The sequence below is a fragment of the Ischnura elegans genome, chromosome 2 (genome assembly GCF_921293095.1).
Source record: "Ischnura elegans chromosome 2, ioIscEleg1.1, whole genome shotgun sequence".
Lineage (NCBI taxonomy): Eukaryota > Metazoa > Arthropoda > Insecta > Odonata > Coenagrionidae > Ischnura > Ischnura elegans.
This window is the reverse complement of record NC_060247.1, coordinates 124,178,262-124,190,995: the sequence shown is the minus strand read 5'-3', so window position 1 is coordinate 124,190,995 and position 12,734 is coordinate 124,178,262. Positions and strand designations below refer to the sequence as shown.

At 36.5% G+C, this 12,734-nt stretch overlaps 1 protein-coding gene across 2 annotated transcripts; it reads left to right on the top strand.

The window, feature by feature from the left end:
• The first annotated feature begins 2,883 nt into the window (after positions 1-2,883).
• Positions 2,884-4,798, top strand: LOC124174136. Of its 2 annotated transcripts, XM_046553255.1 has the most exons (6): positions 2,885-3,096; positions 3,287-3,371; positions 3,701-3,770; positions 3,856-3,967; positions 4,043-4,195; positions 4,274-4,798. In XM_046553255.1, the coding sequence occupies exons 1-6, from the start codon at positions 3,020-3,022 to the stop codon at positions 4,563-4,565; spliced, it is 789 nt and encodes a 262-aa protein (XP_046409211.1). In that variant the 5' UTR covers positions 2,885-3,019; the 3' UTR covers positions 4,566-4,798. The 2 variants fall into 2 exon arrangements, with proteins under 2 accessions (XP_046409212.1, XP_046409211.1); XM_046553256.1 differs by lacking the exon at positions 4,274-4,798 and having other exon boundaries at positions 2,884-3,096; positions 4,084-4,172.
• The last annotated feature ends 7,936 nt before the right edge of the window (positions 4,799-12,734 follow it).

The window sequence follows — 12,734 nt, the reverse complement described above, 5'->3', positions numbered from 1 at the left end:
TCATGACTTCTGCCTGCCGGAAATCGCGATGTATTAAGGCATCCGGCAACAGGGTAAACTTGCGGCCAATCGGAGCGCTTGGCTTAAAGTTTCTGTAGTTTAAAAATGGTGCCTTTTCGACCTAAACATCACAGTTAATTTAGGTTTCTGCTGGCATCGGCTATCCAATGTTAAAATTTCGTGGCAAAATTTTTTTCCACATTGGGAGGCGTCCTAAAAGAAAATCGAAAACTTTAAAATAAATACCATCCTAATGTATATCCTCCCTCTCTTAAGCCTACTACTTTTCCCCAAATACCTGGAGCGAACAGCATTTCGAAGATAGGAGTCATTCTCAATGCAAATAAAAAAGTTTTCTTGCAATGAGCTCGTTAGTCGTCCTAATCAAGATACCATGACCTTAAACCCAACAAATCTGCTGTTCGACTCTTTTTCTCGTAGGAAAGCTTCCACAGAAAGTATTCCGCAGGATATTTTGAGAAGGAAATCAGTTTGGTGGTCATTTCGCTAGGATATGAATCAGGTTTCAAGTGAACACTTCCTCCGCTCACATGATACCATCTAATGCACCATCCATTCCACGGAGTTAGGGCTGTCGGTAGACACGCTCAGGCGTAGGGACACTCACTAATCCGTCACATAGTTGGACGAACAAAAAAACGGAGATCGTTTGCCTTTTTTGAATTTCCATTGTTGACCATTGGATAAAAACCCACAGTAAAAGAAACTTATTTACCACTGAGCGATAGTGGCGGTACAAATTTTGTTTCCCTTCCCATAGTACGTTGAATATACGTGAGGGAATGCGTCGCAAGAGTTTTACGTTTGCAGGTGGGAGTGGTCATAGTACAGACTCGTCACTATCAGGAGGTTGCTCTCCAGAGAAGATATTGCCGGCCGCAATCTATGAGAGGAAAAAATCTCTGCATCATTCTATTGATGGGATGACTTAGCATTTCTCTGGGAACCGTTAATCTGATTTCGCTAGCGGTAGCCAGCGTCACCCGAATTACAGAACAGGATATTTTCTTCCTTTCCCTTCCGCACCTTTCGTTACCCTGGAGGCGTCGGCGGGCGGCTATCTCGGCACTTTCTTCCTTTTCCCTTCCTATCCTCCCTTCTTGAAGTCAGAACATAGTCTCTGACTGATGAAAATGGCCTCATGAGTGCATCTCCGCGATTTCGCCCACAGTTTCGTTCCACTTGCCAGCGCAATTGTGCCGGAGGAGGCGGACAGCAAGTACAATGCAGGTAGAGTAAGTTTATTTGTCCTATCACTTATCTTTCTCTTTTGTAGCGTTCTTCATATTTATTTTATATTCATTCCCTCAGCGATGTCACTTTTTCCCATAAACTGTAACTTCATACGCGCCTGTTCTACTATTCATATTTCGATCAAAGTCGAAAGCCGAAACAGTCTTCTCATGGCAAGGAATCCTCAGTTTTAGAGTTGAACCATTGAAACTCTAAATCAATTTTGTCAATCAAATTTGTTCTCCGCTCTTTGTAATGGCGTCGCCGTTCTTGTTTAGGTATAATTACTCTGATCCAACATAAACAATAACAACAAAAAATATTATAATAATTACGAATCATATTGTTTCAATGTTGGCCTTCCTTTTGTTTACTCTATAGGTACCTACAATCCATCAAAATATTATAATAATTACGAATCATATTGTTTCAATGTTGGCCTTCCTTTTGTTTACTCTACAGGTACCTACATTTACATCAATGGCTCTTATCGTATGTACTTCTGATATCTGAAAACATAACTTCACACGATCGATTATGGAGCTCTACTCTATCGCCTACGAGACTGTCCTATTGTCAAAGTCCTCAAATAACCCCACTTCATTTTACCTTCTCCGAGCAGTTTCCGGTCCTTAGTTGATTACTCAAAGTTCACAATTTCCCGGTCCAACTTACATGCAGAGCACATTATACATATACCACACAATTATTGAGCAACTTTTTACCGGGAGATCTTCTCTTATAAATTTTTCCTACTTGTGAAATTTAGTTAAACCACGATCGTATCGACGTTGTCTGTGTATTCCTAATTTATTTGTAATAGCTGTTGAGATTAATATAAAGTTTTAATCATATTTAAATTTTATTTTAAATAATTATCAATTAGTACTTTTACGCGAGGAGATTCCTCTCACTCAATGCTAGAAATAAATTCCGACCGAACGGCGCGGCGTAAAGGAAAGAAAACAATTTTTGCATCTCAACGTCACATCTAATTGGACTCCATTACAAAGAACTCGTCTGAAAAATGATTGGCGCGACCGGAGTTTAGGTCCCTTGGCGTATTGGCGGCGGTTTCTAGAACCATTTTTCTCCTGCGAAAAAACATTATCGAAACCATTGATAAAACGATTTCCCGTTCCTTTTAGTACAACCCGTCCTACCCAACCCGCCCGGGCGATCTTACGTGGATAGATATTTTATATTAAATATATATATTATTATATTTATGTATTTATTTTTTCCTAAATAGTTCTAGAAACCGCCACCAATACGCCAAGGGACCTAAACTCCGGTTCACCCAAATGATTTTTCGTTTAATTAATTCGATTCAGGCTTTTTGCCATTCCAATGAGCGTGTTCTATAACAAAACTGGAAGGAGATAATATTCCCCGATTTTGAAGCATGATAGTTAATATTCAAGCCTCTTTTATTTATATATAAACGAAAGCATTTCTCCTTAAAAATACACGCATGTTTGACAAAAACTAAATCTTGTCTAAAATTACTCCAATTTATCCTGTATCATTAAGGATTCCGGAAACATCCAGTCCTACTTACTTTGGTACACCTATTTCGTTCTTATAAACGTGACCGGTGTGTCAACCCAGAACGTCAACAATGAACCGTATTTCTCATATATGGTTTGTTTTAGTAACGGAACCATTTTGCATCTTATTCACTTCTCTTCAAAGATAATAAACGCAATGAGAAATTGATTAATTTATCATTCCGTAGTTATTATTATCTTTGAATTTTGAAGCAATGGATGAAGATCGAAATGATGATGGGCGTGTTAGACGACATCCAAAAGATGACAAAACAAATGGCTCAGGATCGAGGTAAAATAAGTTTTTATTTTTCCGTCTTTCAATGAGATAATAGTTTGTTGGTTTACTTTATGAGTATAGTGATAAATTATGATTCAATTTTATAAAAAAACTTATTAATTTTTGTGTTAATTGTATTACGAAGGATAGGGCTTGAAAATCATGCAACTAATCATTTCCTCTTTCTTTACCCACAAAAAAGGAGAAGTCATTCCTTAGAAAAGAAAAGATCTCAAGATTTGTACTCAGTGAAGGTACAGAAAGTTGCAGACGACCGAGCCCCCAAGGTGAGCGTTTATTTTTACCTCTTCATGTCTATTCTAAAAATTGTGCAAGGTTTAGTTTAGCTGCTTGTCTCTTTAACTATTTTAAAATACCCTACCCTACAACACTGCGGTGTTGCGGAAGAGGTAGGGTTACCAGAGAAATACAACCGAGCGGAAATACTAGAGTCCGAAGCAAGAAGCTACACTGATGTTATTTTCTCATCATTAGCTATTATTAAGTTGGATTTAAAAAATACGTAATGCTAAATAAAGTTTAGCTCACTAAATGCAAGACTGTTACGAAAATTTCCTATAAAATATTGTTTATTCCATTTTTACTTTCCTTCCAGAGGTTGATATTTGATTTGGTAGAAGGAATACCTAAAGGGTCCAGCAGTCACCATGTAAATAAAATTGAGAGTGAGTATCTCGAAAGCTTAACTGTGATAAAATCTCTCTTTGTAAAATGAAAGTGTTTAGTTGGTGCCATCGTTTAATGTTTCAGCTAGTACACAAATGAGCGATGACCCAAACGAGACCCCTCACGAAGTCAGAGACGTATACCCAGAGATTCCCGAAAAGATTGATGTCTACTACTTCGACCATGGGAATTCAGCGTGAGCATGAGACACTTTTTTGAACGATTTCCGAAATATATTTCCAATTTCACCCATCGTCTTTTAAACGTTCAGGTACTACCAAACTACTGACAAACCTCCTCCAATAATGGCAGAATTGCTCATTGAGAAATCTGATTTGTGCGCTACCAGGCTGTGGGCTGAAATTTTCGGAACGGCCCACATTTGCGTCGCATTTTTTACAACTTTTATTTTACAACTAACAAGGTAATTTTTCATTGCATTAACCTTTCTATAAATTCAATGGAAAATAATATTAATACCATCTTACATTCCTCATTGTAGGTTTATATTGTACAGCTTGCTGAGACCTCTGACAGTGGGAATGATTCAGCTGATATCGGATTATTTTTTGAAGCCCCTTTTGACAATAATTTTCAACAGTATAATACAACCGTTTTTGATTCTTCTGTATAATATTGCTACCTCAATTAGGGATGTTTGTGAACCACTAGCTCAAGCCTTTGGTTTCTGGATGACTAGGCTAAGTATACTTTTTCATTCCATTAGGCTGATTGAAGTGAACCATACAGCTTGCCATTGCTGCCAACAGAGAAATGCGCCTCAAAATGTCTAGAAAAATGATATCTCAATGGTAACTGTAAGTAAACTCCGGTAAATACTGTGACCGGAAAATAGAATGAAAGAGGCTTATACGATTTTTATCGACCGAATAAGAGGTTTCAGCAGTATGAAACAATAATGTTCACCTTTTTTACTTTTTTATTTTTTTATCATATACCAATTCCAACGAATCTTTTCGCAATAACAATTGCTATATGAAACTTTTTTCATGGTAATAAAAGAGGTTATTAATAAAATTTCCATCATTTAATTTCCTTAGAGATTTCCTATCACAATTTAAGTAACTCCAAGAATAATTACTAATAAGGCATGCAAAAAAGTGCCTAACATGTTAAGAGCACGCTTAAGGTAAAATACGTTCTTTTCTCATGTTTTCTGTGTGATATGCACGTGGTTTCAGATTGGTATATATTTTTTATTCACATTTAACCCTTTCGGTACCATAATGAGTCAATTGGTACTTATAGCAGATGAATTGAGTTTAGTAAGATCGTTGGGTTGAGCTACTTTGGGACTGTACTGCGTTCATGCAATGCAAAAGACGAATATTTATGCAGCGGCGGCATGATTGAGGCTAAAACATCGTTCTTGCAACCCCATCCAAGTATATGCGTTCATCATCCCGCGTAAACAGGCTACCTTTGATATTAGGATGAGGTTGTACACTCAAGTCAGTAAATATTATTTCCTTGCCCGTTTTCTTGGTAGCACATTTAAGTTCTCTATATTCGCTATTTCCCTGAAGCACTAGCGGCTTATCTCGAAACTAGACCTTGTGTACGAATACCTCTAATCATGGGCGTACCCAACGAGGGGCAGCTGCTCATCCTAGCCGTAAAAATCTCTCGTCTTTAAGGAAAATAAAGACTGGATTGAGACAAAAGTTTTCCAGAAATTTTCTTTACACCCACAAAAAATGATATTATTATAAGACATGTAACTAAAAAATATTTTTCAAGAAAATAATAATAGAAACTAACAAAGCGCTGTTATGATTTTCTTAAAATGTTAGTTTCATACACCTTTTCCGTGCTTAAATGTTACAATTTGAGTAACCATGGCCTGCCCCCTCCTCTAGTTCAATGATCATGTACGGGTTCTCACTCACCTTGCCGGATCTTTTCTGAACAAATAATATTCCACGATAGTAAATGGCTTGCAATTATAAATTGTGCCGAACTTATTGCGGCACACGATCTACACGCTCCTCTAAGCTAAATTCTCAAATAATTCGCTTCCTCATACTTTCTACACTCGACCTCTCAATGGCAAATATGATAAAACCCAATAATGTCTCCTAGTAACGGAGTCGGGTCATTGTTGGGAAATTATCAAGGGCTTCAAACGTAATGGAGAGCGTACTTTTTTCTATTTTACTGGATCTTACACTTCTGATAGCTACAGGATTAGAGCTACCTACATTTTTATAGATTTAAAGTATTCTTAAAAAGGTGTCCATAATATTCACCGGATATCTCCAAATCCAATTCAAAAGCGTACATGCGAAACACAACCACAGTAATTACAGAGCGTAGGCTTACGCTACGTGTAATAAGCGTACGTGAGCGCAGGTTTGCAGAATTTGGATGCGCAACCTGCCACAATCAATGCAAAAAAGATACACCAAATCGAGAAGCATACATACAGTTATCGGAGGGTTCCCAACAGAAAAAGGCGTATTTGAAACACCACATTTCATTCGTGCCATGAAATAGAGCCAAAATGTCAACTCCGCCGCCAACGTCTACACCGCTAAGCGTACGCTAGTCATGCACGCGCCCCAGTTCGTGAGGTGAAATTGTCGAGTGGATTCCAGCGTCAATTGATTGCCTGAATGGAGCTCAAATGCTGCGCCTAAAGTTCTTGTTGCAGATGAGGCCGCGCAAATTTTTTTCCGATTTGAATGCAGGTAGAGTTATCTATGGTTGCTGAATCAATAGTTTCTCTTCCGCCAGAAAGCCAACAACATGTGAAAACTCTCCGGCCTTGCCCTATGCTTAAAGTAACGGTGCGGATATATAATGCTGAGAACGAGAAGGAAACGAAGGTGTACTTTCGTTTCAGCTCATAAAGGAAAAGCAATTTCATTTGCAAAATTCCAGGATATTCTATAGCATATGTATTTTTGCAATAGCTATGTCACAATTTTAGCATACTCCACGATTAAAATTAAAAAATCTGTGAAACATTAATCTCTAGACATTTCTCAGCATATTATGGGGTTAAAATTTAATAGACGAGAAATAAAAGATAAAAATGTGACGAGATTAGTTATTTATGGAAGGTAAAGGTAAGATTCCAAGAAAACTATAGCCAGGGGTATTTTCAGACTAAAATGGCGTAGGGATACAAATTTTCGGCACACTACTATCACAATATCTTATACATTACATATCAAGAAGAAATAAGATATTGATACTTCGTTCGCCAACAAATGTTGCTGCTCCTGGAATAATAGCAGACATACCATGTAACTTGTAAATGTAACTTTTAACTGAGTAAATTTAAGTCAGAGAGAAGAACAATTTCCAAATTACCGTACGGAATGAAATTTCCTAGAGATTTATTACTCAGGATCTTTAAATCTTCCAATGAATCTATAGTACACTCAGACATCGTAACTCTGCCAAGCATTTGAGACACTTGGGATTTCGAACACCTGATATGTCATGTCGATATGTACAATGAATCAATAAGGCGTCAATCGAAGGAAAAACTTGCGAGCTGTGTTTTCGTAAATAATTACAACTGGTAAATTTCAAACATAAAAATTCAAATGCCAGTACATGATTAACTGCTCTTTTTATATGCTAACGGTTAATTTAAACCGTATTAAAATTCATTACATTGCATAGTTTTATTACAGCTCATTATAGATAACGGAAAAAAAATTAGAGCATGACTTTAAAATACATTTAACGATTCACGACAATTCATTTAATCACGGACAGTGTGCGGAGACAAAGAGGCCACGATTGCAAGAATAGCTTGAAAAAATTTAAAGATTGTTTCCATTTTTTTGAGCGGCTAATTGATGATCTACTGTGCGAATTACGAATGGTCGTTTTTCCAAAAGGGAGACGGAGAAATTCATCGATCGCGCTCGCAGAACGTCAGTTAATGGCCTCATTAACACTAATTCCTAATAATCCTTCCGTCGCCGAATCAAATGATGGCACAAAAGCCGACCACGGTCATCATTTCCAGCTAAGAGCGTATTATCTCCATTACGTAATTTTTACCGATGAAAAATAAAATTTAATCATGTAGAGTCACTATAGGAACCCTATGACTTATTTTACGCCATAGGAATGGAACGAGTGCATTTTCAACGCAATGAAAAGTATCACATTCACGATACATATGGCAAGTATGTACATTATCGTTTGAGGTATTTCAAGTATTCCATTTAATCACTAATATTCATAAAATAGGATCATAAATTTAACCAGAAAAGATAATTTCGATATCCACAAATACAAAAAACTACGCTCAATTTACTTTGAAAAAATAACTGTAAAAAATGCGAAAAGCAACTCTTTTTTTCTCTCTTCTTCTCCATAAATTGAAAACCAATTACGTCATAAAAGAGCTTATAGAATAAAACAAAAGTTAAAGGTATTGTAAGAATGAAAATAAATTAGACATGACCTAATTTTTTTACATTAATATTGATACTATGCCATTCTAAACTATTCCATTAAAATCTAATTAGCATCAAATTTTGCTAACCCAGAGAAGTGAGTCCGGTAGGACATGCTACGTTACATCGCTCAAATATTTACAACGCCAATAGAAGGATCTACAATTACCTATCTTCTCTACGTATTCCTATATTTATCAAAGTGCAATTAAGCATGGCCCTTTCTGTATAATGATGATAACTGATCAAATTATCTCCCACGCTCATTCGCCCATAACTGCCTCTGGTCGTTGCAACGGCCACCGAAACGTCGACAGCGACGGTCAAATGGACCCAAAGGATGACCAGAGTATTCTCTGCTAATGGTGAACGCCGAGAAAACATCCGACTTCAACCTACTCTTGCGGAGTTATTCACGCCAAGTTTTATACGGAAAAATACGCAAAAATTGGTTTGCATTGCTGGGTAGACATAAAGCACGGAGGCCTGCACTCATAAAAATATTGATTTTGAAGCCCATTTTAGAAACATTAATAATTCAAGGTTATTACGATAAAGAGCAAAAATAAATATAAATGAATGAGTCATGTTTCCGATAATAATGTTTAAAACAAATGCAGCGGCTCACAAATGTTCCAAACAAGTGTTAAATTCTTCCATTTATAAATCCTCTTTTAATTAAATAGAATGAAATTAATTCAATACACAATTTAACCGGAATTTCGAACCAATAATGAAAACCACTTCGCTAACCACACGCATTTTTCTCCGAGGGAAAACTTAAATTTTTCATCATTTAAAGCAGAAAGACGCTTCCGTAAATGACATATTCCCTCTAGCTTATGTTATTTTGGTCTACCCAGGACGACAAGAGGGGTCGATATTAGGAGTGTGTATCCTGAGTCGCTGCAACACAAATAACAGACATGCATTTAGGTCGGTATTCATTAAGGCGACACTTTTAACCATCATTTTTATTTTTCTCGCCACGGAAATGATCCATGCACTGATGCAGCCAGTGGAGGTTGAAAACTGACGCAAAAGCTCTTATTACGCAATAATTATGATGCAGAATCTAGCGCGCCAAGCCGTAGCCACAGAGAGAGAAGGCCTTCATGACGAATAGTGACGTCATCACAAGCGGTACAGGAGGTGAAACCATGAGTTAACTGACTTATGTAATTCGATGACAAAGGATAAACGATTTTGAGGTAAACAAAACTATGAATTCTCCTGGTATCACGTAATTATTTGGTAACTAAACTAAGTGCTTATGCTGATGTATCTAACAGATTAAGAATAATGCCTCAAAATAACATCAGCTGTGGGACATATGACATGCACTGGCATTTTACTCATCGCATTTATTTTTGATAAGCAAATTTCAAACCACACGGACAACGACTACAATGATGTGTAAAATAAAAAAAGATAGAATAAAAACTTGTTCAAATGCCTGCATCCCTCAATGGCCCTATATTATTCCTCTGGCTCGTACTTGACCACTTTCCTCCAAGTAGTTCCTACGCTGGGAATTGATACAAACATATTTAACGTAAAAGTATACGGTTTACATGTAACTTTATACCATATCAACTATCAGGCACAAGATAAGAGTATTCATAATTAACCAATGAATGGAAAAACGACTTATTAAGCGCACTCAAAAACTAAAACCGAATGTTTCTATCTTGTTATCCAGTCTCCACGGCAACGATCATAGCTCCTCAGTACCACTAAGACTGACGTCATTCTTTAAAACAAAAGCATTGTGAAGGCCTCCTCTCTCGGTGGTTACGGCCAACCTGAGTCCAAAGAATCTTTTATATCAGCGTATCTCGACGTCTAAATTTCTTTTTCCTGCGAAGTCTGAAATGAATAGAAGTGGATCCATTTCATCCTATCAGGAAGCTAATCACCAACTGAATCCTTTCAATTTCCACATTCATCTTTCAGGTTGAAACTTACTTTCCTTTCTTCTTTTCCGCATACATTGAATCAAACTCACTTTAAAAGCCCCCGCGCACTGGCAACTTTTACAAAGCAACTATTTAGTTGCTTTGAGGAAGTCCCTATGGAACACACGGCAGTTGCGGCAACTAAAAAGTTGCCCGTGCGCGGGGCCACAGTCAATTTCGTGTGTTTCATTTGAACATCCACAAAGCAACTAAATAGTTGCTTTGTAAAAGTTGCCAGTGCGCGGGGGTCATTATACACGTGGACACGATTCATAAACTATAATTCTTGAGCAAGAAGTCATGTTAAGGAGAAAAGGGTCAATGAGACGAAGATTGAAACAAAATGTTAGTTATATCAAATGCCAAAATAAGCTCAAAGTTGCCTATTGTCAGTGTTTCCGCAAAATTTATAAATTTCAGCTAAAATATCTTTTTAATCGATTTCGGTCAGCTTGAAAGATGGACTACATTGCCGAAGCCATTGTTTCTACAATTAAAACTATGCCTTTTTCGAGTAATTACATAGCATATTTTAAATATTTATAATCCAGTTACTTTCATCTGATTCGTGGACTATCTTTCTAGGCACATTGAAATGTGTATAAACGTGAGTTCACCGTTTACCGAGATTACCAATCAATCTTAGGTGGGTTAAATGTTTCGAAAAAGCACTTTGAATTTATCATCAATATTCAAAACATGGATCCTAATCTATCACTATTACAATTTACTCGCCTAAATGCCATTCCGCAAAGAAAACAAACGCATCCTGATTGCATGGCTTATTTTGTCTTTTGGAGTTCTTATCAGCGCAATTGCATTTTATAAACAAGGTTTTCATCAACTCCCACCTCTTTTGCTGTTAAACTAGCGCGAACGTTTCCTTTTCTAGAGTCTAATATCTCATGCCTTCCATTTCCCTTCTCTAAAGAAGCCTCCGCCCACGATTTCCACTGCTCACTAATTAAAACTCTCGGCATGCATTTTTAAGAGTATGGAATTGAATTAATTATTCTGCTATTTTCGAATTTACTGAAATATTAATCAAAATAAACTGTTCCTTCTTTGTCGAAGTGAGGGTAAAATTGCCCCTAACTAATCCTGCCCATCATTCTGCAAAGACCTGAAAGAAAATATTTCTACAACCTTAAATTATGGTTCTAAACGATTGTTATCAACTCCAAAACTCCATTTGACGGATTTGGGTGTATTTTTTCTGTATTTCACGATCTCACGTAGCAATAAACCCCTGGGTAAATGTATACCTATTGGAAATGTATTATGCCTATGTACGTATTCTTTCTCCTTATTTCACGCCTATCTTACTGTGTTCGTCATTCTATACGTTCTCTCCGCATCTTTTGGGTTTATTATACATCAATAAAAATTTTAAATTTTTTGCCGCTACCTTCCTGCATTGACTGTTTTTTTTCCATATGAAAAGAGTTTAACCATAAATCATTGAGAACCCTCTATTTCATCCAAAGGTAATTTTTCAATTGCTTTGCATTTCAACGAATCGAAATATCATGAGTCAATTTTGGAAACAGTCCAATCTAGATAACTTCTCCTCTCCGATTTGGCTGCATTTAATCTAAAGTTTCTTTAAACATTAATTTCTCTATCTCTTTCTGCAAGAGTATGAGTATATTTTCGTATTCAAATCTGATTCGAAAAAGAATATTTTCCATTTGATCAAAGTGCCTTGTTATAATTTTACAAAAGTGTGGTAATCAATTTAAAACGTTTTAAGGAGAATTGGTTTAATTCGATTCGAAATTACAATTCTTATTTCTTGCACAAGTTTACTGCATAATTATTACTCAATTTCTCGATACCACCAACTATAAATAAAACTTTCGTGTTTAAGGAAAAACGTAGGTGGAATGCAAGTCGCTAACATTAACTTCATTGAGTATTCTTTCTGAAAATAATTCCACGTTACGCCCGGAGACAGGATGCATGTTCACCTGACCCTGGCTCAATCGTGTATCCTCATTGCCATATAGTAATACATAAGCCCCTCTGCACTCAAAATATAAAAGTTAAGAGGCACTTGATTGCTTTTATCTGTTCAATGAACATTAAAAAGTTATTGAAGCGATTGAGAAAAAATCTGGCCGATAGACAGCATTAAATGCAGTCACTGCATTCCCAGAAGCCTGCGTGGTACCAAGAACCATTTTTGGAGCCTTTAAAAAACTTTTTATTCCATATTATACATAAAAGGCACCGCCAGTAATTAGTTGGAAATACCTTCTAACCATCAATAACGAAAAGGACACACAGACATTGTCTTCTTAAATATATGTACGCATGCTAACTGAACAACGTTTATAATTGCAGTGTATTTTACTTTAATTCAGTTCTCTTTTTGAATTTCAAAAGAGATACTTTTACCTTTTCCAGTCAAGGCGAAGAATCCAATTTTATTGAAGCTTTCGCTGTGAGTTAGAATTTAATGAGTGATAACAGATAAAGCAGAGTAAAGCAGAGGCCATGTACACAATTCGTTCATCCTATAATTCAATTATATGTTTTTTAAATACTAATTTCAAAA

What these genes read in the sequence shown, in the direction of transcription:
- LOC124174136 (XM_046553255.1), top strand. Translation starts at nt 3,020, where the DNA reads ATGGATGAAGATCGAAATGATGATGGGCGTGTTAGACGACATCCAAAA. An exon ending in ACAAATGGCTCAGGATCGAG is followed by an intron (nt 3,097 to 3,286) that starts GTAAAATAAGTT and finishes CCCACAAAAAAG; the next exon opens with GAGAAGTCATTCCTTAGAAA. An exon ending in TTTATTTTACAACTAACAAG is followed by an intron (nt 4,196 to 4,273) that starts GTAATTTTTCAT and finishes TCCTCATTGTAG; the next exon opens with GTTTATATTGTACAGCTTGC.